The 27,170-nt window shown below is 51.5% G+C and overlaps 1 protein-coding gene and 1 long non-coding RNA gene across 3 annotated transcripts in view; both read left to right on the top strand.

The window, feature by feature from the left end:
- The window catches only part of LOC309614097, a 150,795-nt gene that overhangs the window by 51,559 nt on the left and 72,066 nt on the right, over positions 1-27,170 (top strand). The window lies entirely within an intron of this gene.
- On the top strand, positions 108-27,170 carry HNF4A (hepatocyte nuclear factor 4 alpha). 2 transcript variants are annotated; one of them, XM_082361762.1, is made up of 10 exons: positions 108-257; positions 4,146-4,320; positions 5,430-5,524; positions 10,963-11,069; positions 11,763-11,918; positions 15,793-15,880; positions 16,775-16,930; positions 19,306-19,542; positions 22,693-22,845; positions 23,921-27,170. In XM_082361762.1, exons 1-10 carry the CDS (start codon positions 143-145, stop codon positions 24,061-24,063), a joined length of 1,425 nt encoding a protein of 474 aa, XP_082217888.1. In that variant the 5' UTR covers positions 108-142; the 3' UTR covers positions 24,064-27,170. The 2 variants fall into 2 exon arrangements, with proteins under 2 accessions (XP_082217888.1, XP_082217887.1); XM_082361761.1 differs by having other exon boundaries at positions 109-257; positions 22,693-22,815.

Genomic DNA, 27,170 nt, shown 5'->3' with positions numbered 1-27,170 from the left:
GACGGTTTGAAACGCAGGAAGGCAGAGAGGGCACCTGGGAGGAGGCGGTGGGAGGGCGGAGGGCGGGGGCTGGGGCTCGGCCCAGAGCCTTCGGGGTGGGCATCCTGGGCAGGGCAGGTGGCCGAGGTGTGAAGAGGGGAGGATGCGCCTCTCCAAAACCCTTGTCGACATGGACATGGCCGACTACAGTGCTGCGCTGGACCCAGCCTACACCACCCTGGAGTTTGAGAATGTGCAGGTGTTGACGATGGGCAATGGTAGGTGGGGGCAGGTGTGCCCAGGTGTGCCAGTTGGGGGCAGATATGCCCAGGTACGGGAGCGAGTCTTCAGCACTCAATTTGGGACTGGGAGGAGAATGGTAGATCAGCACGTTGGTCCCATAGGTGAGAGCACAGGTGTTGCCAGGTGAAGCAGATGTGCCCAGGTACAGTGACCAGAGGTATTCTGGGTTGGGGGGTGCTGCAAGGGCAAATCTTCAGCAAAAGTAGGTCCCAGGTATTCCTTCCAGGCCCCTGTGGTCCCTGTTACCAAAGCTGTCCCCGCTCAGCGTGTCACTGGGAGCGGGGACTTGATGGGGAGCTTCCTCTTGGCGTCCAGCTCCAGTAACTGGTCCAACATGGCCCCTACTTGAACCCCTTGGGCCTAGGTCCAGAGAGATGGAAAGGTATGTCCTGTCCCTGGGGACGGTGGATGGAGGCACAGCTGTGTTTCAGGGCATCTTTGGGACTTTCCTGGGGTGAACGCCCCACTTAGAGAAAATGGAGTTCTCAGGGAGGTTTTGCTAAATGAGACGCGGATCAGCAGTGCGTGTGCCGTGTGCGCGCGCGCTGGTGTGCGATTGTGACCTCCTCTTGGCGTGCGTGAGTTTCCGTGTACGCGTGTGGGCAGGTGGCAGTGTGTTGCAAACGTGTGTTTCCGGGAATCCACTTGCATGTTTGTGTTCGCCTGTCTGTGTGTGCGTGTTCTGTGTCTTATTTCTAGTTGCATTTGTTCACTGAGTGGGTCTGTGTTTGTTGGTGTCTCTAGGGATGCCTGTGTTTGTCTTGCTTATGTCCGTGAGCGGTGACGAGTGTGTGTACGTGTGTCTGTGGATGTTTGCACACGTGGTCTGTGGATGTGGATTGGTTTGTGTGCCCCGAGCTCCCTGGGTGTATGTCCCGTTTGGGCATCCTGTCTCGTGCCCCTGTTTATACCTGCTTGTGTATGCGTGCGCTTCCCTGCCCTTGGGGGTCCAGAGCACATGTGACTGTGTCCACGTGATGTGCAGGGTTGCCATTCGACAAATGCGATTCACATCAGCAACAGGTCCATTTGTCTCAGAGCAGATTGTGTTGCCTGTGTGTCTCTCCCCAGGTTTATACATACGCTCCCATAGAGCACATTTGAAGGTTGGTGGGGGGGGGTCTCCTGCACAAAGAGATGGGGGAAGGGAGGAGGCCTGGAAGCCAGGATGCTGGGACCTGACTGGTCGAAGGCCAGCCTCAGAGGAGAGGGGGCAGCTGGCCGAGGTTGGCCTTCCACCTGCCTTCCTTGCATGGCTCCGCGGCTTCAGCTGAGGTCTGTAGAACTTGGGTCAGCTCAGCTCAGCCAGAGAGAGGTGTCTGCCCTGCCCGTGGTCAGTGGGCACTGCCCGTGGTCAGTCTTACCAGCTGCTCGCCTCCCCCTGCCATTCACTCACTGTGTGACCTTGGGCACGTCACCTCCCCTCTCCTGGCCTCTGTATATTCTACAAAATGGGCTTAGTCACCTGAGGCCTGCTGGCCGGCCGGCTTTTGGGAGTGTCCGGGGATCACGTGAGGGAACTGAGGGGAAAACACACAGGAAATGGTAAACAAGAAGCTGCTGCACTAGGCAGGGTCTGTGTGACCCCAGAGGGATAGTGTGTGCTGCCACACCTGGTCACCGCCCAGCCCTGGGCTGCCCCCATCACCCCTTCAAAGCGCACATCTCCAGCTCCCAAGAACTGTGTGTTCCTGAGACAGAGGCCAGGCTCCTTACTGGCTGTCCTGAAGACAGAACAGCCTCCAGCTCTGGAGCCAGAAAGATCGGGGCTCAAATTCTGGCATAAATCCTTCCACCTGTGTGAACTTGCCAAACCATTTTCCTCTCTGAGCCTCAGTTTTCTCATCTGTAAAATGGGAGTAAATCATAGCACCTGCTTCCCAGGGCTAACCAGAAGATCCAATAAGATAAGGCACCTGAGTGCTTAGTGCTGGTAACTGGTCCTGGCCCCGCATGAGTCGTCTCAGGAACTCTGAGCATGTCTAAGAAGAGTCCCTTGGAGTTTGAAGTGGGCTGAGAGTTGGGGTTATCTTTTGCATACATCCTGGGCTGGAGGCTTGAAGGCTCCAAAGATAGCTCCCTACCTGCCTCCCACTCTTGATTCAGAAGTGGCAGAAGTCCTTGTTTATCAGAGGCCCAAGCAGACACCCCAATAAGGACAGCACTGGCCAGAGGCCAGCACTGGCCCTCACACCTGGACCATAAATCTGGTTCCTCTACTTAACAGCAATGTGATGACTCTGGGCAAGTCCTGTCCTCTCCGAGACTTGATGTTCTCACCTGGAGAATGGGAGCCATCAGCTGACCCCGGGAGTGGGGTGATATACTTGGCATCACCCAGCCTATCCTGCCCAGGATATGGGAGCCCCTTCCCCCAGCCTCCGCCTGAGTTGTGGGTCAGCTCTCCTGGGGGTTGGAGGAGGCAAGGCTGAGGGAGAAAGGGCACCAACGCAGCTTAACAATTATCCCCATCTCCAGGAATAATTCACCAAGTGGAGGGGGCCGCGCTCCTGGGCACCCTCGGGAGTCTAGGTGATGTTCAGCTAGGCCACAGCAGCAATGAGATGTCCCTTGTGCTTGGAGGCTGGAAGTCATCTGCTCCCAGAGTTTTCTTCTGCAGAAAAGTTTTCATTTCACAAACACTGATACAGTGCTTGTTATGTGCCAAGCACTTCACATATATTGATTCACTGAATCTTCATAACAGACCTAGGGATTATCATGTTCCCCATTTTACACGTGAGGAAATGAAGGCACAGAGAAGTAAATTAATGCAGCCAAGGTCACACGGCTAAGAGGTGGACAAGCTAGGATTTAAACTTGGCAGAAGGGCCATAGAGGTTGTGCTCTTAACTACAGCACTATATCCCTCTCCAGTTCTTAGCTAGATGTTCCCTAGGAATTCAAGATTGGATTCAGGGTTTCTATGAAAACACGTGTGTGTATGACTTTGTGTGATGTGTGTACGTAGGCATTTTTCTGGGGAGATGGTCAATAGTGTTTGTCATCTTCTCTAAGAGGTCTATCCTTGGTGGAAGATTTGCTTACAAAAAAGAGGGTTCAGCTGCTGAAATTTAAAAACAATTGAAAACAACTGGACCAGTCAAACTGCCCCTCTTTGCAGTTAGGGAAACTGAGGCCCAGGGGAAATTGAAGCAAGGAAAAGGAGCTTGTCCCAAGGCCACAAGCAAGTTGGTAGCAGTACTAGTACCCAGGACCCCAGCCACCTGCCTCTTATTCCCCTCTTCACGTTTACATAGATGCAGTAGCTTTTGCTATGAGGTGCTCAGATCCTTGCCATGATCCTCCCAGGAGGGCAAACGAGCCACTGTCCTTGATGTATGTCTTCCTGTTCCCTGGGAGAGTTTCAGGGCCCCTGGGTACCAAGCTGAGAGCCACCCAGACCTGTTCACTCAGTGAGGAATGAGGAACAGGACCTGGTTCTGGGCAGATGCTGGGGGAATATTTGCCCCTCCCACGGTCCCCTCCGCCCAGCCAATCAGGGTCTACAAGGGTTGGATGCATCCTAGGAGACAGCCAGGTTTTCATTCCTTCCCAGAGAAAGCTGGGGCTAGCGGTCTCCACGATGGGGAGGAGCAGACCTTTGCAAACAACTCTGTGAAGTCAGTGTCACAACCATCCCTAAGTTATAGATGCAAAATGGGGGTTCCAAAATGCCGAGGAACTTGCCCAAGTTCTTGGAGGGAGCATAACAGCACCTGGGTGTAGCTGAGGCTGAAGCTCTGGGGAGATCCCCACAATGCTCATATCCGTTTCTGAATCTAAACCACCAGGAGAGCAGGGCCTCCGGGAGGTGACTTTCCGCCCCTCCTGTGTCCTCACTCTTTTCTTTTGTGGTGCAGACACATCCCCATCAGAAGGTGCCAACCTCAACGCCCCCAACAGCCTGGGTGTCAGCGCCCTGTGTGCCATCTGTGGGGACCGGGCCACAGGCAAACACTATGGTGCCTCAAGCTGTGACGGCTGCAAGGGCTTCTTCCGGAGGAGTGTAAGAAAGAACCACATGTACTCCTGCAGGTGAGGAACCTTGATTTCTCCAGCTGGGAAATGGGTGCACTTGGGCTAATGTCCCCCCGGGTCTGTCCTCTCTCTGAATAGGTCCCAGAGGCATCTGCCCTTCAAGCCCTTCAAGCCTCCTCTGATTTCTTAGTCCTTGCAGATCCAGATGGGAACATCTATTCTAGAAACTTCATTTATAGATCATAAAGCCATTGACTGACATTTATTGAGTACTTACTATGTGCCAGGCACCATACTGAGTCTTTGCCTGTATTACCTGTTCCCAGAAACTCATTGTTATTTTTCCCATTTAGCAAATGGGGACCCATGAGGTTTAGGATCAAGCCTTCTCTGAAGCCTCAGAGGATGAGGACCATCCCCCAACTTGGTGCTTTTTCTGGGGCAAATAGGGGATTGGCCCCAGCCTTTCCACCTCTCTCAAGGCCTTGGAGATCCCTCCTTCAAAGCGTCTCACATTCTGGGTAACAACAATAATAAAATAATGGTAGCTGTCAGTTACGAGCCCTTACTATGAACAGATTGTGTGCTGAGCCCCATTAAGGTAATTATCTCATTTTCACCTGTCAACACCCCTCTGTGGTCGTTACTATTATTATTCTCATTTTATAGATGAGGAAGCTGTGGCTTGGAGAGGACTAGGAATTTTCCCAAGGTCACCCAGCTTGAATCAATGTCAGATCCCAGATTGACACTCAGGGTCCCACCCATAACCACTGTGGGTACTGCCTCTATTCCATATCCCCCCCCCAAGAATGTGGCTTATGTGGACCAAGTATTGACACTGATCCACAATCAGGAGCCCACTCTGGGCTCTGGGATTTTATAGGATATGCTGGAAATAGCAGTGCCTTGTACTTGCAGCTGAGTGATCTGAGGCCATGGGTCACCTCTCTGAGCCTCAGTTTCCCCATGTTTAGTGGGACAGGGTTGGGCTCTCAGAGAGTCCATAGGGCCTTTCCAGCTCCTGGTTGGTTAGCAGAAGAACCCCTGGGATGAAAGGTTTGAACAAAGAGGCTGGAGGTCAACCAGATGGCCAGGATCCTGGTTCAGACCTGGGAGGGGGAAGGCTGTCTCTTCTCTACCCAACCGTCCAAAGCCCTCCCCAGATTCAGCCGGCAGTGCGTGGTGGACAAAGACAAGAGGAACCAGTGCCGCTACTGCAGGCTCAAGAAGTGCTTCCGGGCCGGCATGAAGAAGGAAGGTGAGCCTCGGCCCTCCCGCTGCCGCCCCACTGTCCCACCTGCACCCACAAGCTCCCGGCAGCCATTTACAACTGCGGCCACAACTTTATGACTTGGTGACAGGCCCCAGGGTGACTGGCTAATGGCTGAGAGGAGGGAGGGCCTGAAAATCTGACCATAGGGAGGGGCTGGGCTTGGTCTTGAGAAAGATTCCAAGAGATAAGCTCCCACTTTCAGCTACTCAGGTTCCCAGCGCCACCACCCCTGCCTGCCTTTACCAACACAAGGCAGCCGAGTCGGGTGTTTTTTTCTTAATATACTATTGCAAACATTAGGAAAAGTGTAGAGAATGGCACTACGAACATCCATGGACCCACCACCCAGACTCAGCAAATGGGAATGGGGGCGGGGGTGGGAGAGTTCTATACCTGAGCTCCCTCCCCAAGCAGTTTCTTAATCTTCCTTCTTGGGCATCAGGTGACCCAGTGTCCTCCCGTTCTAGGAAAAGGGAACAAGGCCCCAGACTCATCCTGGGTGGAGGAGGATGGGAACGCTGGGGCACAATGTTTATTCGGGTCTCCCTGGCCTCCTGCCACCAGCAGATACCAATGCCCTGGCTGGGCGTTTCCACAGTTGATAGTTCCTTCCGTTCTCATGACAGCCCTGTGTGGCACTATTATCCTTCCCGCTTTTCATGGACGAGGGAACTGAGGCCCAGGATGGTTCCGCAACTTGCCCAAGGCCCCGCAGCTGGTCAGACAAGCTCTGAGGTTTGAACCCAGAGCTTTGGACCCGAGTTCATTGCTGTTTGGACAATCCCTCAACACTGCCTACTGTGCCCTCCGGACCCCAGGAATGTTTAAAAGTTTTTCAGCCTAAGCTCAGGAGGCAAACATCTTTTAACCGCTTCTCTGGGTAACTTGAGTTCATTTTCAAATCTCTTTGTCTCCTTCTCTGCTCAACTCCCTTTTCCCAGCCCTGGGACTGGCTCCCAGACCTTCACTTCCAGCCTGCAGCTGTGGCACAGCAGCCAAAACCCTTGGTCTAGTTCTGTACAAACACACACACACCCCCCACACCCTCCCCCGCAGCAGGATCCTGGGACCCAGCCTTCCCCGGGCAGACTGAGAAGGAAGGGAACTTGGCTTTGCTTGTCTCCCCTCCCCGACTCTACCTCTGAGCCCCTGTTTTCTCTTCTCCCTCCCTGGGAAATATCTTCTGGGTCTCATCCCTACAGAGCCCTTAAAGTTCACTAGCTCTGCTGGGAAACCTGGGCCTGTGATCCTCATGAAGAAGTGGGTGGTCTCCAAGGCCCCTTCCGGCTCGCAGCAACACAATTCTGTCATCCAGACCTCAGTTATCCTCAAAGTCGGGGAGGGCCTTTTTCAAAAGGCAGATGCCCCCCTGCTCTCCCCTTACCCAGTTATCAATGGGATTGAGCCACTCTCACCTTGAACTTGAGAACGACTTTGTGGAATGAGAAATGTTATGAATGGGGGACTGCCCTGGTGGTCTAGTGGTTAAGACTCCGTGCTTCCAATGCAGGGACGCGGGTTCGATCCCTGGTCGGGGAACTAAGATCCCACATGCTGCTCAGCGTGGCCAAAAAAAAAAAAAAAGAAAGAAATGTTATAAATGAGAATACGAGGCATGTATGAACAGCTGGAGGCAAGAAAAAGATTGAGAGCTATAGTCTAAGAGCCAAACAGTCTAGGGCTCTAAGAGCCAGTGATTCTATCACCCCGACAGCCTAAGATTTTAGGTTTGAGAGAATGAATCTCTCGTGTTAAAATTCCAGGCCTTGTGACAGGCAGGTGGGAGAAAGGTTGGCAGCTCACCTGAGCGGATGGCTACCTTCCTAGGCTGCAGGTAGCCTGGTCCTGCATCTGGATGGTCTTTATAGACGTCTCTTGTTAAACATTCAGAGTCACTTTCATGTGTCACTTCGAGGAAGTTTCTGCCCCATCTGGGCTCCAGTGTTCACATCTATAAAATGACAGGGGTGGATAATGAACCCTTCCAGCTCTGTGAGTCTAGCTTTACGCCCACTGATCTACCTGTACAAGTACATACTGCCCACCAGGACATGTGTGTTTGTTCCCTGATCCTCCCACTGAGCTGCCACAGAGACAGCAGGCCCAGATCCCGGCTCCTGGAAGGGGAGGGAGAGCCCCCGGCCATTCTGCCATAGCTTAGCCTTGAGAGTAGCCAATGGCTTCTTGTCTTGGAGAAAGTGGCGTTACTCCAGGAGGATAGGAGAATCGACCGATGGCAAGTGAGTGTGGGCTAGTAAAGGTTGGTGCTTATTTACATGCTTGGGTTAACCAGGAGATCATGACACATGCAGTTGCTTGGTTGCTTTGAGAACAGGCCAGGGTAGCAACGTGTTCCATTGCCACTGTGGTCAAGTTCTGGGAAGTCAGGACATTACTAGCTCTACCTAAGTCTTATAGTCTCAACACCCCTCCTCGGCCTGGTGGGAGGTTCTCAAAGCCAAGAGAGATTCTCGGTGGAAGCCCCAGTGATCAGGAGAGTTGGAACCAGTTTTTATTTCCCTTCCTCGATGGCCTTAGGAAGATCCAGGGATTAAAACTCAAAAGTTATCCCTGAGGACAGGAAGGTATGGGCCGCAAACGTAGCATTTATAGACCAGTCAGGTGTATACGAGGTCATCAGATCTACCCCCTCCCCATTTTACAGATGCGGAAGTTGAGGCCAGAGAGGTGATGTGATTGGCTCGGGGGTAGGGGAAGGCAAGACTAGAGCTCAGGCTCCCCAGAGCTGAGCAGACACCAAGGTCCCTGGATGAAAACTAGTAGTGATGGCCTTGGGAGGCACCTTCTCGGTCTAGATTCCTGAAACTTCCTCTCGACCACAGGGAAGGGCTCTAAATCTCAAAGTCTTGTAAGTTTGGCCAGAGGCTATTCCACGGTGGTCAGAAGTGGGTTCCCTGAAAGAACAAAGACTCTGGGAAGAAATCTGGGGAATCAGTGGGCTCAACAGCCGGTCTCAAATTTCTTCCTCTAAACCTACACCTGCCTGGGCCCCTGCTGGCAGATCCAGGACAAATGTCTGACTCCTGGCGTCGGAAATCCAGCCCAGGACACAGAGCCAGGGGTGCAGGAGGTGCAAGTTGGCGGTAGGCCAGGGGCCGTCTGATAGGCCCTTCCTGGGAACCCCGGCCCAGCACCCCCCTACGCCCCGACTCAGGGGTTCTCTCGGAAGACAGGCTCGTCCTCCTCTCCGCCTCTGCCCAGGCCGGTTAATATTCAATAGAAGTTACCTTAGGTCCCCGACCCTGCTAATACTGAGCAAACATTTGGAAAACATCATTCCGTGACTGAGCTCGCGCCGGGCACTGATAACACGGGCCTAACCTTGAGGAGCCCAATCCCCAGCTGCTGACAGCAGCCCTTTTCTTAGGCCGCCACTTGGCGCCCTGGTGGGTGCAGGCTGGTAGCCATGGGAGGGGTGTTGTGGGCGGGGCAGGACTCCGGCAGGGGAGCGGTGCTGGGAGCTGGCCTCCGTCCAGGATGGTGGGTCTGGGGAGAGGAGATTTCTTACCTTGGGACCTCTATCATATCCCACTAAATTCGCGGGCTCCCTGTACACTATCTGACTTTCATTCTCTGATTTCAACAATGTGTGAAATCAGGAGAGAGTTGAATAGCGGGAATGTCAACGTTCCATTGAGAAACGGGGCATAGGATGTGCCCAAGAATCAGAGCTTGTCTCATCCTGCGCCTTCTTTCAGCCGCTCAACAGATATTTATTGAGCACCTACTGTGCACCAGGCTCTGTTCTACTTGTTGGGGCTACAGCAGCGGACAGTAGGGATGATTTTCTGGCTTTCTGGAGCTTTTCTTCTCTTAGAGAGACAGAGAGTGAAGAAAGAAACAGAGAGTAAGTACCAAGAAGAAAAATAAGGCCGGAGAAAGGGCAGAGCCTGCGGGAGGGATACCACATCAGACAGGATGGTCAGAGCAGGTGTCTCTGAGACTGTGATATCTGCACAAAGATATGAGTAAATGAAGAAGCAGCTTAGCTGCAGGGGGAAGAGAATTCCAGGCAGTGGGAACAGCAGCGGCGAAGGCTTTGAGGGAGAGTGGCCGAGTGAGTCCCAGAACAGCAGGGAGGCAGGTTTGACAGGCAGACAGAATAAAAGCGAGATGGGAGAGACAGGACCGTCGTGAGCAATTGTCTTTTTACTCCAGGTATGATGGGGAGGTCCTGCTTTCTAGCAGTGGAGGGATATGACCTGAGTTGGATATTAGGGGATCCCTTTGTCTTTCGAGAGGTGCACAGACTGCAGGGGCAAGGCCAGAAGCAAAGTGACCAGTGAGGAGGGTCTGAACTACCCCAGGGCCCAGCCCAGAGTGGGAGCCGCAGATGGATCTTGTAAAGATTTCTGATGGAATCTGGAGTGTGAGCCGACGGGGTAGTGAGAAAAAAGGCATATACTGAGACCCCCAGTATGGGAGGAAGAATGAACCTGCCTGTTGCTGAGATGGGAAAGACTCCGAGGAGCAGGTTTGGAGGGAAAAGCTTATAGATGGGGAGACCGAGGCCCAGAGAGAGGATGTGACCCCCACCAGCGCATGGAGAGTGAGGGATGAATCCCGACAGGAGCCCAGGTCTCCTGCCGCCTTGTCCTCCCTCCTTCCAGCTTCAAAAACATTCCACCGTGAGGCCTCCCGGACTCCAAGGGCCAGGCCAGGGCAGCAGGAGGACCACCTTACATCTTAGGCCAGGATGGGGATGCCCGGGGGGTGTGAGGCCCTGGTGGACGGAGGCCCTGGATCTCTGAGTTCCTGGCAGGGAGCCCCACAGTCGGTCAGGAGGGAGCCAGAGCTTTGCCGAGCTGCTCCTGAGAAGGTTTGTCTAGAGCACATGCACTTCCTGCTGATGGCTGAGACCACCAGGGCAGGTGGGGCCTTCAGATTCCCTTGTCCAGGCCTTTTGCCTCCACACTCAGGAATCCCTGACCATCTCCGTCACCGAGAGCAATTCATTTTGCTTGTTTTATACACTTTCATCTGGAAAGAAAGGGACCCTTTTCCATAACAGAGCTTGAAAGTCTGTCATCTAGACAGATCCCCTCTTCAAAGTTCAAGACCCACCTTCAGCCCTCTGCCAAGTCATCACGACCTTGCACGCCTCCAGTGATGGCTGGGTCACTCCTACAGCCACCCCGCTGTGTGCGGGGCAGTTGTGGCGCTTGGCAAGTTCTCCCACAAGCTGGGCCAGGACCCATCTCCCCCCATTCCCACATGCTGATCTGGGCTCTGCCCCCTGGACACTCCCCAGCCCCCCCCAACTCCCACCTCCAACCCTGTTTCCTTTGTTCCAGGCCAGCCTTGCAGTCCTTCCCTCTGGGTTCAACCACCTCCCCTTGCTCCTCAGCCACCCCTCATGTCATGGGAGCCCCCCACCCCCACCTCTCTCTGCCTCCTCACAGCCGTCCAGAATGAACGGGACCGGATCAGCACTCGCAGGTCGAGCTACGAGGACAGCAGCCTGCCCTCCATCAACGCGCTCCTGCAGGCCGAGGTCCTGTCCCAGCAGGTACCGGGGGACCCACCACCCACCTGAGGATCCCTCACCCCAAAGAGGAATCTCAGCTCCACCCCTGACCTCCCCAGCCAGGCCCTGGAGCAACAGATGGGAGGGCCCTCAGCTATCGCAGAAGGGAAACTGAGTCCAGGGTCACTCAGCTGGTTTAGTAGCAAAGACCCACAGCTGGCACTCAGGGACCCTGTGGGGCCTGCATTCTGCAAGCCAAGCAGTTTTCTCTCTCGCTGAGGGCCTGAGATCAGCTTAGCCCCGAGAGAAAAGAGGAGTGGACAAGTGGACAGAGTAGCACATGGGGCTCAGCCAACCCCTTGCTGTGTGACCTTGGGCAAGTCACAGCACTTCTCTGGGCAGTGGTTTCTTCACTTATCCGATGAGGATGAGGATTTTTGCTCTGCTTCTCCTCTAGGGCTGAGGGGTTCCTTGGGGTTCAAAGGAGCTGGTGGAGGAGGGGGCAGGGGGCAGGCAGCAGATAAAGGCCCAGAGAGAGCTTCTTCCCCCGTAACTGCCTCCTCATCATCCTCCCTTTCCGGTTTTCCCTGAGCTTCCTTCAGAGCTGAGAAGGCACCCACAGTCCAGCTCCCCTTTTCCAGACAGCAGAACTCTCCGGGGCGGGGGCTCTGTGCAGGGGACAGAGAATAGAAGGAGAGCCGGGCCATCCCCAGCATTTTCCTTCATCTCCCCCAGATCACCTCCCCTGTCTCTGGAATCAATGGTGACATTCGGGCGAAGAAGATCGCCAGCATCGCGGATGTGTGTGAGTCCATGAAAGAGCAGCTGCTGGTGCTTGTCGAGTGGGCCAAGTACATCCCAGCTTTCTGCGAGCTCCCCTTGGACGACCAGGTGAGGGTGAACACGGTCTGCAGGCAGTGCGGGCCCCGCTGGCCCACCTGGGATATAGCCTTGGACTGGTTTGATTTTATTTAACAAACATACATAGTGCTCATGTGTGCCTGGAGCTGTTTAAATCACTTTATAAATATTAGCTCATTTAATCCTTCCAACAACCCTAGGGGATCAGTGCTATTATGACCATCTTATAGGTGAGGAAACTGGGGCACAGAGAGCTTAAGTAACTTACTCAAGATCACACAGCTAGTATCCAACACAGGTGGTATTAGAACAGGCAGACAAGCTTCAAAGTCCAGGCTAGTAGCCACTGCACCACTGCCCCAGGCAGCTCTCCTGGGGAGGATGTTGGTAGAGGCTCAGGGGCAGGGATCAGGAGGTTTGGGCTTGAGCCCTTGCTCTAAGATAGGTTCTCTGTGTGATCCTGGACAAATTACTTTCTCTCTCTGAACCTCCATTTTCTTATCAGTAAAGTGGGACTTGTAATATCCACTTCAGAAAGCTGTTGGGAGGATTGAGGACATTGCCATTTTTAAAAAATTTGTATTGGAGTGTGGTTGATTTACAATGTTGTGTTAGTTTGGTGTACAGCAAAGTGAATCAGTTATACATATACATATATGCACTTTTTTTTTTTTAGATTCTTTTCCCATATAGACCATTACAGAGTATTGAGTAGAGTTCCCTGTGCTATACAGTAGGTCCTTATTAGTTATCTATTTTATATATAGTAGTGTGTATATGTCCATCCCAATCTCCCACTTACCATTTGAAAAGCGTAAATCATGTAATGGGGCACCTACACAGTCCCAGGCCACAGCGGGCCTCCCTAAGTGTCAGTTTCTTCCTTGTATCCCACCAAGATGGTTTAACTCAGCATTTTATTTCCCAAAGTACCTTCTTTGGAATACCAAAAAATGTCCCAGGGGAAAAAGGGGGCTGAAGGGGCGGGGGCTGAGGGCAATTGAGTTTCTGAGATACTGTAAATGGTAGCGCCTGCCCAGGGCACCCCCGAGGCCTCTGCAGACACTTTCCCTGTTTGGGAAAGAGGAGCTGGACTGGGTCACCTTCTCAGCTCCAAGGGAAGCTGAGGGACACCAATGGATAGTGTTCCAGGTACCAGCTCCTGGTGCATTTGCTTCTCTGTTTTGCACATTTGCACAAAAGATTGGCAACACATGTCAGTCTATTAAAGTTTCTGAGAAGTCCTCAGGCAAGGCAGCTATGGAACTTTAGGAAGCCTAGGGCTTCTCGAAGTCTTCTGATGCCCAGGCTCTCCTGGAGTACGTTAGTATCACCTGGTGGGACACGCTGTGAAAACCCTGGTTTCGCTGGTCCTCACCCTCATACGGGGGCTAGATCAGACGCCCTCTCACATGGATTCCTCTCTGCTTTGGAAAGGATGACAAGGCAGGGATCCTGGCCGAGCTGCCCCTGCCTTTTCCCCTGCTCCTCATGTTCTGGCCCTGGTCCCCTCTGCTGGAGAGTCTGTATTAATGTTTAATCCCTCCTGTTCCTTCCCAGGGGCTCAACAGGGCAACAAGATCCCCCCCAAGCTAAGCAATTGTTAACCTCAATTTCCCACCCAAACCTTCCTGGCTGGGGCTCAGAGCATTCTCAGAGAGCAGTGATGGGTGGCCAGTAACACAGAATAATCATTAACATCACCACCCCCCTGCCTGCCCGCCCCCAGAACAGCTACCATGTTAGGGGGCTAGACCCAGGGCCAGGAGGGTTCCCAGCTCCCCATTCATGGTGTATAAGGAGCTCATCTTGCCCAAGATGGGTGGGGCACACCTGGGAGAATTGGGGGCACTGTCTGTCGACATTGCCCCAGGAACCACCTTCCAAGTTTGTTTGCTTCTTGGTTTGTCTTGGACATCAACCCATTGAAACCTAGAAGGCTGGGTAGCATTGGATAAGGGGACTAAGGCTTGGAGAGAAAGAGCCATTTGCCCAAGGTCACAGAACAAGGCAGCCCCAGGGTGTGAATCCAGGTCTTCTGCCTCTTGATTGCAGAGGCACTGGGGTAAGTGACGAAAGTCCTGCATGGTGCCTGGCATATAGGAAGTGCTCGATAATCAGCATCCTTTGGCTTCCTTTTGCCCTGGTCATGGAGAGGGAGCTCTTGCCTCCAAGGCTGTTTGCCATTTCTCCTCTTTTCCTGTCGCCCTCACCAGACTTAACCATGGGGGAACAGATGAGGTAAGGGCAGGGCTGCAGGAGGGGCTCGATCTGGAGAGGATGTTAAGTAGTTGGCTCGTCCATTCACCTATTCCTTCCTGCTTCATTCAAACAAATACTTATCGAATGCTTACTATGTGCCAGGTATCCTCCATGCCTTAGAACAACTTCGCCTCCTTAGAGAGGCTTTTTATGATCTCCTCATCGAATGCAGTTGCTCTTGCCCCATTGCTCTTTATCACATGACCCTCACGTTCCTTTCTTCTTCTCTCCCTCCCTCCATCAATCTATTTTTTCTCTCTCTCCCTTCCCTCCTCCCTTCCTTCCTTCCTTCCTTCCTTCCTTTCCTCCCTCCCTCCCTTCCTTCCTTCTTTCTTTCTCCTCCTCCCTCCCTCCTTTTCTTTCCTTTCACCATTGTGTCCCCAGACAAGTGTCTGGCACTTAGCAGGCACTCAACATTTGATGACGACAAGAATCAGCAATCCAATGAATTAATGAATAAAAGCATTTTTGCTTCCTAGTTTAGCCTGCTAAAACACTTCCAAACTCCCTAACCCAACCTTGCAGATAAGATCCTTGAGGCTACCAGCCTGCTACTGTTTGACCAGCCCCATCCTTTGGTCCTCATGCAAGCACTGAAGCAGGTGGTTCTGAAAGGGCAAGCAATGTCCTCCTGTGCGCTGGCAGGGCTCCCACCTCACACTTTAGTCTTCCAAGGCCTCCCTGTCCTCTCTGTAGGGAAGGGGTCGGTCAAGCGGATCCCCTGCCAAGGACCAGTGCTCACACCTTTGCCTCGGGAAGCAACATCCATGTCCAGATTCTTATAACGCTTTCTCAGAATCTAGAATCTTCCAGCGTCAAGTGGGTGGATGCCCTGGACATCTTCTGGAGCAATGATTTCCCAAACACAACGGTGCATCAGAATCAACCAAGGAGCTTGTTAGTTTCAGATTCTTGGGCCCACCCCAGACACACAGAATCAGCGTTTCTGGCAGTGGGGCCTAAGAATCTGTGTTTTTACAAAACAGTCTTCATAATCCTTCATAGCTGATCCATGGGTAGGAATTCAGGACCCCAGAAAAAGCTCTAAAAGTTTTAGAACTTTTTGGGTTTGTAGACCCTCTTGAGAGTCTGATGAAAGCCTTTTAAGTCTCTGCTAAAAAAACCCCACATACCCAGAGTGTTGTTACAGTTTTACCAGCCATGCAGATGAGGCCCAGAGGGGAGCAGCTAGCTACCCCGGACACAGCAATTCAAGGACAGACTCAGCATTTGGTCTCCCGGCTCTGAACACATGTTCTTTACCCTTCCAGGCAGTTTTATCCGTTATGGGAGGAAGGCAGTAGTTTTCTTTTCTTTTTCTTTCTTTTCTTTTTTTCTTTTTTGTTTTTTGTTTTTTGTTTTTTTGACCGCACTGCACGGCATGTGGGATCTTAGTTCCCTGACCAGGGATTGAACCCATACACCCTGCAGTGGAAGTGCGGAGTCTTAACCACTGGACTGCCAGGGAAGTCCCAAGGCAGCAGTTTTCTGATACCCATTTTATAATTCAGGCAGGTAAAGGCAAGGAGAGCATTAAGCTGACTTGCCCAGGGTCATTGACTTGGCCGGGAGCAGCCTTCCCAGGGGTGCGGACACCTTCCCAGGGGTGTGGACACCGGACGCCATCCCTTCTCTCTTTCAGGTGGCCCTGCTCAGAGCCCATGCTGGCGAACACCTGCTGCTCGGAGCCACCAAGCGCTCCATGGTGTTCAAGGACGTTCTGCTTCTCGGTGAGGATACTGCCTGCCCAGCCAGGGCTCTGCAGAGGGTGTGCCCAGCACGGAGCACACCCGGGCACGGGAGGTTCCCATGGTAGTGTGCAGGAGTGAGGGAGAAAGATCAGGAATGGTCCTGTCCTCAGTATTCTCAACTGGATACCCCACTCAGATGCAAAGAAATGTGGACTCGAAGAATTAAATTCCCCAGCATGCAAGTTAGAGCACAGACAGGGTTAGCCCTGGAATAACCTGTGCATTCTGATGTACTTTCTGGAGTAGGAGCAAAAGACATCCAGGAATGGCACAAACCCCCAGCCTATGTCACCTATGCCTTCATAGCATGTTTGTTTATTATTTTAAATACTTATATAGGGCACACCATGAGCCCTAGCCTGAGTACTTTACAAATACTAACTCCTTTAATATGACGACCATATGAGGTAAGCTCTGTAATTTATTCCTGTTTTATAGATGGAAAAACTGAGACACAGAAAATGATTTACCCAAATATATCTGGCTAGTCGGTGGTAGAAGCAGGACTCAACCCAGGCAGTCTAGTTCCAGAATCTGAGCCCTTATCCTTGGTGCTTTTATGCCTCCCAAGTGGCCCTTTAATGTCATCAGTGTTGTGGGTCTGTTGTCGTGTTGAACGATGGAACTTGGGTGATGTGAAAGGGGTCCTAGGAAGTCAGGTTCCAGGCCCAGTCCAGTGACTGCAAGCAACTCATTCCTTTAATCTGGGCCTCAGCTTCCTCATCTGTAAAATGGGCATGACAATCCCACGGGCCCCTCCTCCCATGGGCACCAGCTGCATTATAACTGCCAATGGCAGGGCTTGTCCAAAGCTAGGGGAGAGGGGTACACCCAGGTGGCTTCCCCATCCCCTCTCCTTCCCAACCCGTCCAGGCAATGACTACATCGTCCCTCGGCACTGCCCAGAGCTGGCAGAGATGAGCCGTGTGTCCGTGCGCATCCTGGATGAGCTGGTGCTGCCCTTTCAGGAGCTGCAGATCGATGACAATGAGTACGCCTGCCTCAAAGCCATCATCTTCTTTGACCCAGGTACAGCCCACACCTCCCACCCTGCCCTGATGCTCCAGACCCTCTGTCAAACTTCTCCTACCGGGTTATGTACCCTGAGTTTACCACCTCATCTCTTTAGTACATCAACCAGGAGAGGCCACTTCTATTAGCTCCGTTTAACAGATGAGGAAAATCAAGGCTCAAAGGGCTGAAATGACTTGATAGGGTGCACTGACTCCAGAGGCTTGGTTTTTTTCTGTCCCTCAAAAAAATTTTTATCAAAATAATATTTACACACACTTAAAATGGAAGTAGTCTTCCCCACCACACTTTTCCTGTCTGAAGCCTACTCCCCATGGGGGAACCATTTCCAATTCTTTTTACTGTTTCTTCTGGCAGTTACCTCTCCAGCTGTAGATAAAATGCTAACCCTTCTATTTCTTGGTTTATCCATTTTAGAACATATTTTTCCTCTTGTGATAGTTGAGGATTGCACTTTTCTCTATCACCGCTCCCATCTTTTCTCCCCCATCCTCCTAATCTATTTTTCTTGCTATTTCAGTGTCTCTGCTGTTCACCTTTATAATGTCCTGCACTTATGCTTTTATTTCTTGTCCCATTACCTGTAGGCAGTATCTCCTAACCCTTCATCAGCAGGATAAAGATAAGGCACCCCACTCTCCCCATTCCATCTACTGACTTTCCACCTGCACTTTTATACAACGTTGTTGTAGTTGTGTCTTTGTGCAAAGTGTGATTTCATTTCACAATGTCAAGATGGATGCCTGGGCTGCAAAAGCCTGCTGGCTTCCTTCCCTCCTTCCATGTTAGAGAGGACCTACTGTGTGCCAGACGCTGTTCTTAGCGCCAGGCCCTCCTTGCATGGAGATCGCCTCTAGTAAAAATAGTGATAAAGAGGAAATGAGCACTGCTTATGGAGTGCTCACTAAGGCTCCGTTCTAAGCGCTTCCTGTGGATGATCTCACTTTCTTACTTGTGAGGTAGGAATTGTTATTATCACTATTTTGCAGATAAGAACATTGAGGCCCAGGGAGATCGATTAACTTGCCCAAGGTCACACAACCAGGAAATGGCAGAGCTTGGATTTGAACTTGACTATCCAGCTCTCAAGCCCATGTTCCTACCTACCACACGCTATTCCCCGTTTCTTGAGGGGGTAAGATTTCTAGTTCTAGTTTCTTCGAGAGCCTGGCCCAGGCCGCATCCCCTGTGGTGCTTGGCACGGAGCTAGATGGATAGTAACTGCTCAATAAAATGTGCAGGATTACTGATGCTGAGTCAGGGTCAGCAACCTGGCTTGGACCGGCAGGTGACCTAGGACAGGGCCGGGCACGTGGGTGGTGCTCAATAAATATTTATTGACTGAATGAAAGAATGCGCAAACGTGACCCAGAAGAGAAAGCCCTGGACTGGAAATGTGGGTGAAGTTCTCTTTCTGCTGCTTACTTTATCCATAAAAGAGGAAATAAAAGAGGAAATAAATGTATTACCTCCATGACGGTTGAGGTTAACTATTGGATGACCCCTTGAATCACCTTCTTAATTAAGGATCTAGAATGTATCCATTGATTTTTTTTCATTCATTCATTCATCCTTCCGTACATGTACCCATCCTCTCATCTAATTATCTATTCAACAAATATTGACAACACATGGTGCTAGGTGGTGGGTTTAAAAAGACAAAAGAGACGTATGCCTGCCTGTATAGAGCTCACAGTCTAGTGGAAGAGACAGTTACATCCTGTGTGCTCAGCAGTGATGGAAGAGCCACAGAAATTTGGGGACACCATGGACACTAAGAGTGCAGACTTTGGAGGGTGGAATGGAGACAGCGTCCTGAAGGAAGTGTAAACTAAGCTGAGACCCCAAGACGACACAGGCAAGGGAGCAGGGAAGAGGGGAGACTGTTCTAAAGCAGCAGAAGCAGTGTGTGCTGAGGTCTGGATGGTGGGACTTTACCTGGGAGTCAGGAGCCCTAATTCACATCATGGATCTGCCAACAAGCGGCTGTGTGGCTTGGGCCAAGTCCTTTCCTTGTTCCGTGCCTCGGTTTCCCCATCTTTCAGATGAGACGGTTGCAAGGTACCCTCTTGGGTGTGTTCCTGAAGTCCTGCCCCCCATCTTCCACTCCTTTCTCCCAGGCCTGCATCTTAGGAAATGTGACAGAAACCTTTTTCTGCCTGAGTCCAGGAAGCTACAGCTTGCATTAGTGCACTCTGGTTCTTGAGGACCGTGAATCCTTGCCCCAGCGCTGCTGGGGACTCCCTATGTGACCTTGGGCCACGAGGTCTCCCATATCAGGGCCCCAGGAGTAAGGGGACATCTGGGTCCCACCTCCCCAGATGCTCCAGGTGGCCCCCACTGCCTCCCTTGCACAAGCTCTCCCGTTGCAGATGCCAAGGGGCTGAGCGACCCGGGCAAGATCAAGAGGCTGCGTTCCCAGGTGCAGGTGAGCCTGGAGGACTACATCAACGACCGCCAGTACGACTCCCGCGGCCGCTTCGGCGAGCTGCTGCTGCTGCTGCCCACCCTACAGAGCATCACCTGGCAGATGATCGAGCAGATCCAGTTCATCAAGCTCTTTGGCATGGCCAAGATCGACAACCTGCTGCAGGAGATGCTGCTGGGAGGTCGGTGTCCGGCCCAGGAAGGGATGAGAGGTGGGCGGGGCGCCTCTCCAAGAGACAAGCCTCAGGCAGACCTGAGTTCACCTCTCAGCTCCATCACTTCCTCACTTGGTAGCTTTCGGCAAATCCCTTTACCTACCTGAGCCTCAGTTTCCTCATCAGGAAAATGGGGATAATGGTCTGTTAATTCAGGTGCTGAGAAGCTAGCATGTTCCGGTCACTGTTCTAAGTGCTGGAGTTTCAGCAGAGAACAAGATTCTGTCCTCCTGGAGGTTGTGTATGAGTGTGTGTGTATGAGTGTGCATGTGCCTGCCACTGTGTATAAGGGCTCGTGGAAACATATGATTATCAAGTACATAATAAAGAGGGCAACTACAGATTTTGAAATAACCAGGTAATATGATAGAGTATAACTGAAAAGAGGCCTCTTTAGATAGGTTGGCCAAGGGAGACTTCACTGAAGTGGTGAATTTTATGCCACGGACCTGATGGAAGGATAGAGAACATTTAAAAGCCAAGAGAGAAACATTCCAAGAGATGTAGTGCAAAAGGCCCTGAAGCAGGAGAGGCTTGTGTCTTCAAGAAAGATAAGGTTGTGAGACGGGAGGAGTTACATGAGATGAAGGTGGAGATTGAGCAGAAACCAAATCATAAACATCATCTTAAAGGCTATGGTCAGAAATTTGCATTGTATTCTCATCACTACTCTTATAAGAAAACTGAAAAATCAGACTAATGTTTTAAACAAACTATCCTATTGTTGGGTAGAAAGTGGATTTCAGGGAAGCAAAGTGGAGACAGGAGACCCCTGAGAAATGTCACTGTCTCCAATCAGGGGAAGGACAAGGAGGCTTGGACTAAGGCATGACTGGAAATTGATCAGCATAGATGAACTTGAACATCTATTTGGAGGAAGAACCCTCAGGATTTGCTGATTGATCAGATGGGGGCGGTGAGGGGAAGACGAAGAGTCAAGGATGGAACCTACATGTTTGCTTTGAGGAACAGGAATGGTGGTGGAGTAATTTACTGAGATGGGGAAGACTGAGAAAAAACAGCTGGAGGCTGGGGATGGTGGTGGTGGTGAGGGATCCATTTTAGACTTTAGTTAAGCTTGAGATGACTGTTAGGTATCCGGGTTGAGTTATCCAGGAGGCAGATGGATGTTTGACTATGTTGCTCAAACAAGGCCAAAGGTGAGGATGAGAGGCAGCTTCGTGGTGTCCCAGAAACTAGGTGCCAAAGAAGGAGATAGAAAAAGCCTAGCCAGGGGGATAGGAGAAAAGCCAGGCAGAGTCCCAGAATCCAAGAGAAGAGTGCGTTTTAGTGGGGACAGAGCATTTAATGGTGTTAAATTCTACAGGAGGGAGAAGGAGGCTCTTGGCGATTGTGTTGAGAGCAGTGTCAGAAGACCGTGGGAAAGGAAACCAGATTTGAGGCAGGGGAGCGGGTATTACAGAGTGAGTGAGTTGGAAAGTGGAGAAGTGGAGATAGCAAGAGTATACTGCACTTTGAAAATGTTTTGCTAAGAAGGGGACTTGGGAGATAGCTGAGGATGATTGCAAGGGAGTGATCCTAATGATGGGCCACGGAATCTTGGCTGAACTAAGAGGAATATGGACGGGTGACAATAGTGAAAAGTGGGGGTCAGTGAAATGACAGCCTCAATAGGGCTGAAGAATTTTTGCAGTGATGGTACTAGAGGAAGTGAGCTGGAAAGGTAAGAGGCAGGGTCTAAGTGAAGATGATTGAACTTAAGATTTTGGAGGCGACACAGTTACTGGTGATGGCCAAGGACGAGGTTTCTCAACCTCAGCGGATACTTGGGACTGGACAATTCTTTGCTGAGGGGGCTCTTCTGTACCTTGTTTAACCACATGCTTGGCCTCTACCCAAGATATGCCAGTATCACTCCTTCAGTGGTGACAAATATTCAGATATTGTCAAAGGTCCCCTGCGGGACCAAAATCACCCCCAGCTGAGAACCACTGTCATATGGAAACTCATTTCATTCTCACTTTGACCCTGTGAATATGGGGTCATAATGAATCAGGTGTCACTGAGATCAGGATCAGGAAGGAGCTTGTGTTCTGTTGCCAGATAAACATGAGTAAGATAATTAATCTCTTCGGGTCCTATAATCTCATCTGTAGAATGGGTTAATAATGATACCCACTATACAGGATTGTTGTGGGGATTAAATTATGTCAAACATGAAAAGTGCTGTAAAACAGTACCTGGTACATAATAGGTGCTCAATAATTGATAGCTATCATTGAAACAGGTATACTTTAGAGGCCCCTTGCAAGCCCTAAAATTCCGTCATTGTCATATTAGTGAACATAGCCTATTACCAAACCTTATATATATATGGTACTGTCATTCTCTGACACATTTTTTGAAGCAGTTACTGTGTTCCAGACACTTTGCTAGGACCTCAAAGAGAGAAGAAAAATACACCTGTAATTGTAATGCTCACAGACAGAAGTGATTCTTCCCAAAAGATGGGTTACAGATAAATGACAATGGGAATTCCAAGGAAGGAGAGGTTTACTTATTACTGGACTGGGGAGAATCAGGAGAGGCTTCCCAAAGGAGGAAATATGTGAGCTGGAATTTGGACTTAGGGATATTGGGGGGGTGGGGGAAGGGGAGGTAGAAGGCGTCTTTAGTGGAAGTGACACAGGAGCAAAAGCACAGAGCTAGGACAGTACAGGGGACACATTGATGCTATAAGTAGGTCATTTGGGCTTCAGATGTAGGGGATGAGGCTTAAAGGTGAGTTGAGACCAAATGGTTGAAGGACTTGCACACCAAGGAGCTTTGAGAGCCATTGATTGAATCCATTATATTAACATGTAATCAATACACTGCTTGCTGCAATATTTAAATGATCTCACAGCTTCTTTAGATGCTCCTTGTTTCTTTCAGAGCACTTTATTCTCTTGGTTTTTGGGTCCTCTCAATACCTTCATGAAGCCTGTGGATAGGAATGGAAGCCCCAGTTTACTAACCTGGAAATAGGAACCCAATAGGCACCGTCAGTATTAGATGGGCGGGTTGATCAGCCACACTTAAGGAAGATGGTGCCTCAAGGCCCACGGACTTTATCCCAGACTCTTCATCCTCACTGAGTACCCCTTCTACCTGCAGGGTCCTCCAGTGATGCACCTCATGCCCATCACCCCCTGCACCCTCACCTGATGCAGGAACACATGGGCACCAACGTCATTGTTGCCAACACGATGCCTGCTCACCTCAGCAACGGACAGATGTGTGAGTGGCCCCGACCCAGGGGGCAGGCAGGTGGGCAATTGGGCTTTACCCAGGAAGGGGTGAGGTTGGGGCCCAAGAGGGAATCTGGAGAAGGTCGGGTCTAGAAGATGGGAAAGGGGATAAAACAGTTCTCTGTGCTCCGGGGTAGGGAATGAGGGGTGAGACAGTCCATTGTGAAGGCTGTTTATTCAGTGAGGTGATTGACAGTCTCCAGTGAATGAAGCGGCCCTTGGGATAAGGCAATCCACTGGGTGAGGCTGCCCATTGGGTAAGGATGTCCATTGGGTGAGAGTTCCATTAGGTGATGTTGTCCACTAAGTAAAATTGTTCATTGAAGTAAGACTGCCCAGTTGGGTAAGGCTATCCATTAGACAGTTGGGTGAGACTATTCATTGGATGAGAACCTCCACTGGGCTAGATTGTCCTCAGAGGTGACATCTCACAAGAGTGAGTTTGTCATTGGGCAAAGTTCTTCAAAGAGTAAGATTATCATTGGGATGAGGTGGTCCACTAAAATGAGGCTGCATTTCATTGAGATTGTCCTTTGGGAAAGCTGGCCATTGAATAAGGTTGGCCAAGTGGGTCATAGTCAAAATTATTTTCTGAACTGGTAATGGGGCTGGGGCCGTTAGTTTCTGTTACTCAGCTGCCTAAAGATCAAAGAAATGGTATTTTTCGAGCCAGTTAGCCAGACCCTTGGGTCTCATCTACTGCTGTTCCTTTTCCCCAAGAAAGGATGTTCCTGTCACATGTCCCATTGTCCATAGGGAGAGTCAACTTGGGCCCTGGTTTGAGAGCAGCAGCCGAAGTCTCCATATCAAATGGTGGAAGAGATGGGGGCTATGGGGACTTGGGCAAAAGGTTCTGACCACAGAACCTGACCCAGCCACAGCCTTCCAGACCTCATGGAACTTAGACTTGGTGATCTGGGACTCAGAAGGTTTGGGCCGTAGGAGACCTTAGAGAGAATCTAGTCTAATTCTCTCATTTTGTAGTAGAGGAAACTAAGTCTCAGAGAGGGGGACGAACTTTCCCAGGACTCTTCGTTTACTCCCCAAAGGGCTGGCATTCTGAGCAGCCCCTGTCTGTCTCTCTATCCCTCCAGCCACCCCTGAGACTCCACAGCCCTCGCCGCCAGGTGGCTCGGGGTCTGAGCCCTACAAGCTCCTGCCAGGAGCCATCGCCACAATCGTCAAGCCCCCCTCTGCCATCCCGCAGCCGACCATCACCAAGCAGGAAGTCATCTAGCAAGTCACTAGGGGGAGGGGGCTCTGCCGGCCCCCCGGCCCCCTCAGAGAGCCCCTGATGGTCACTTGGTCACAGTGAAGAAAGCTGTGACAACAGGGCCAGTCCCAGAGCAGTAATGGAAAGGGCGAGGGCCCTAGAACTTGGGCTACTGGCCACATCCCACTGCCACCCTTCACTACCCACTCTGGTGACGGGGCTGTGACTTGGGGAGACCCCAGTTGAAACATCCTCCGCTGCCTTGGCCAACTTTTCTCCTGCCGAAGCCACTGCCTTCCCTTCATCCTTCACCCCAACTTCTTCACCCCCGAAGGATTGCTGCCTGGAGACGACACGAGACCTTGCTTAAACGTGGCTCCCTCCCCACTCAGATTGGTACTTCGTCCCTAGTACTGCCACATTGTCAGACACAGAGCCCTTCTAGGCTGGGTCAGACGGTGGCACCTTACCCATCCCTGTTCTGCTGTCCTAACCGCCACTGTCACCTTCCTCAGCCATCCTAATATCTCCAAAGCCACCTCTCCAGAGGCTGAGGAAGACTTGCAAACAACTCCCCCAGTCATCCCGGGAACATTTTAAAAGCACCGACTGGAGCTAGGTGCAGTGTAGGAGATTGTCAAGAAGGGAGACACCATTCCTCCTCTAACCCCTGGCTCTTTCCTCCTTCAGGGACTTGAGTGGAGCCCTTGAGTCAGAGGGCGGCCAAAAATGAGAGAACAGTCCAGGGTGGACACTGCAGCCGGGACCTGGGGGGAGGGCTGGAGTGGTCAGAGAAGGCAGCAAGGGGTAGACTATGCGCCAGGCCTTTAAGGAAGGGCTGGATTCCAGCTGGTGGAGCAGATGAGACAGGACGTTCCAAAGAAGAGCAAACAGCCTGGGCAAGGCGGGGAGGTAAGAAGGAGGGTGTGGAGGGAGATGATGAAAGACGGGCCTGTCTGGAGCAGAGGGGGCACGCTGGACAGCCTGGGGACCGTGAATGCCAGACTGAGACTTGACGACTTGGGTCCACGGGCTGTGAGTAGCCGGGGAGGGATGTGCAGTGAGCTGAGCTTTCAGGAGCTGAAGACCGCAGTCCTACAGAGGTGGGAAGTTTGGGAGGGAGTGGAGACATCAGATGGGGCCTGATGATGTCATCCAGGTGAGAGAGATGAAGCTGGGGATGGAGAAGACAGATGGGTGAACCTCAGGTCAGAGTGGCAGCAAGGAGGAATTATTCCACAGGGTCTGTCTCAAGTGCTTCCTCCTGGCACTGTCTTCAGGCACTTGACCTGCACCATCTCCTCTCATCCTCCCTACTACCCAGAGATCGTTAGTGAAGATGAAATTGAGATCTAAGAAGTTAAGTCATTTTTCTGGAACTCAGACAGCTAGTATGTGACCAAGTCAAGACTTGATCCCAGGTCTGCCCGGATCAGGAGCTCTTAACCTCGGTGGCTGAAAATCTTCTCTGAAAAGGCCCTTCTGTCCTCACTGGGATTGAGTAGAGGGACTTCCTGCCCCCTTCAGCAGCCTCAGAAGCCAAAGCCTCATTCTTTCCAGGAGCGCTGCCCACCCCTAGGACTAAGATTGGCCTGAGGCTGCACTAAAGTCCACTTCGGGTCCAGAATCCTGTTTGCTGATAAAGAAGAATTCACGGCTCCTGGATCCCTTTTCTCTTCGCTCCCCAAGTCTGGGGAAGGGGCATTCAGCGGTGCATTGGGAGATCGACCAATGTGACCTGGCATTCTAGAGGTGGGATGGTTTGGGTGGGAGCAAGGGAGAGGTAAGAAGGAGTGGACTTGAGACCTGCTCTGTGGAGAATCACTCAGGGTACCTTCTGGAACCATTAAACCCCAGGATGGCACAGCCAGCACCTCATCCATGCAGAATTTTGGAGGCTTTGGGAAAATTCTGGAAAGTGCCACTGGCCAGTAGGAATTACAGAGACGTGTCCTGGGATTGGAGCTGTGCTTAGGGAGGAGAGTGAACAGTCAGACTGACTACCTACCCTCCACCCAGGGGTGGCCCTTCTGAGTGGATGCAGGCAGCACCCCAGTGCCCCCAGATTTCACCATTAGTGATTGTTCCTTTTTGTGAAAGAGGCATGAAGGGTATTGGGGCAGGATGTCCGAGAGCAATTGCCGCATCTCCAGTGCTATCAGGGTTGGCTTTCCCGCTCCACCAAGCCAAGTCCCCAGTCCCAGGAGAGGTTGTCTCCTGCTCCGGATGCTCCATGCTTCCTCAGCCACCCCTTATTCCTGGGGCGCTTCCCCAGAAACCCCAGCCAGGGCGCTCAGACTCGTCTGGGGCAAGGTAGGGAAGCTGGAATCATTTCTGGTAATTGTCATTCCCCCTCTTTGCCCCTCCACCGCCCCCCCACCCCGCCCCAATGTTGCCCAGGCCTCTATCTGTCATGGGAGCAAAGCTGAGATAAGAATTTCCCATGGGTGGGGTGGGGTAGCAGTGGCTTTTAACAGTAACAATCTTCTGGGCTAGGGGGCTAGTTCTCGGCCCCAAATCAACCTCCCTGGAGGAGAAATCCATTCTACTTTAATAATGTTATTGCAAAGCAGGAAACACAAAACAGAGAATTTAGTTTTCTGACTCTAAACTGAGGACACGACACCACATTGGAAAATCTTTTTTCTTTTTCTTCACTACCTGAGTCGTGGTCCTAAAACATAAGATCTAATGGACTAAAAGAGGGTTGGGAGGGCAAGCACGGACCCTGTAATTCCTCCACTGAGACAACCCCTTCTCTAGGCAGCTCTCAGCAGCTTCGAGAACCCACATGGCTCTCCTGAGGGTGGACGAAGGGGAGCAGACCGTCGGAAATGGATGCCCCTCGATTTCTTGTGATGACCAAGCCAATTACTTTTGCCAAGTCGCTCTGTGATTTGCCTTGATTGTGATTAATTTTGAAACTTACATCGAGCATTTCTGGAAGTGGGCTGTGTCCCGCCAGACTGATCAGCATCTTCCAGTGGGTGTGGATGCCCTTGGGTCCTGTGCTGTCCCCTGAGCCCCTGTCACTGCCACCCAATGGGGCAAAGAAGCAAAAAAGATTTCTTACTCTTGTGTGTTTTAACAAAAGTTTATAAAAAAGATAAATGACGCGTATGTTTTCTAAA

Source organism: Balaenoptera borealis, assembly GCF_965194805.1.
Source record: "Balaenoptera borealis genome assembly, chromosome: 16".
Taxonomy (NCBI): Eukaryota; Metazoa; Chordata; class Mammalia; order Artiodactyla; family Balaenopteridae; genus Balaenoptera; species Balaenoptera borealis.
This window is presented reverse-complemented; position numbering and strand designations above follow the sequence as displayed.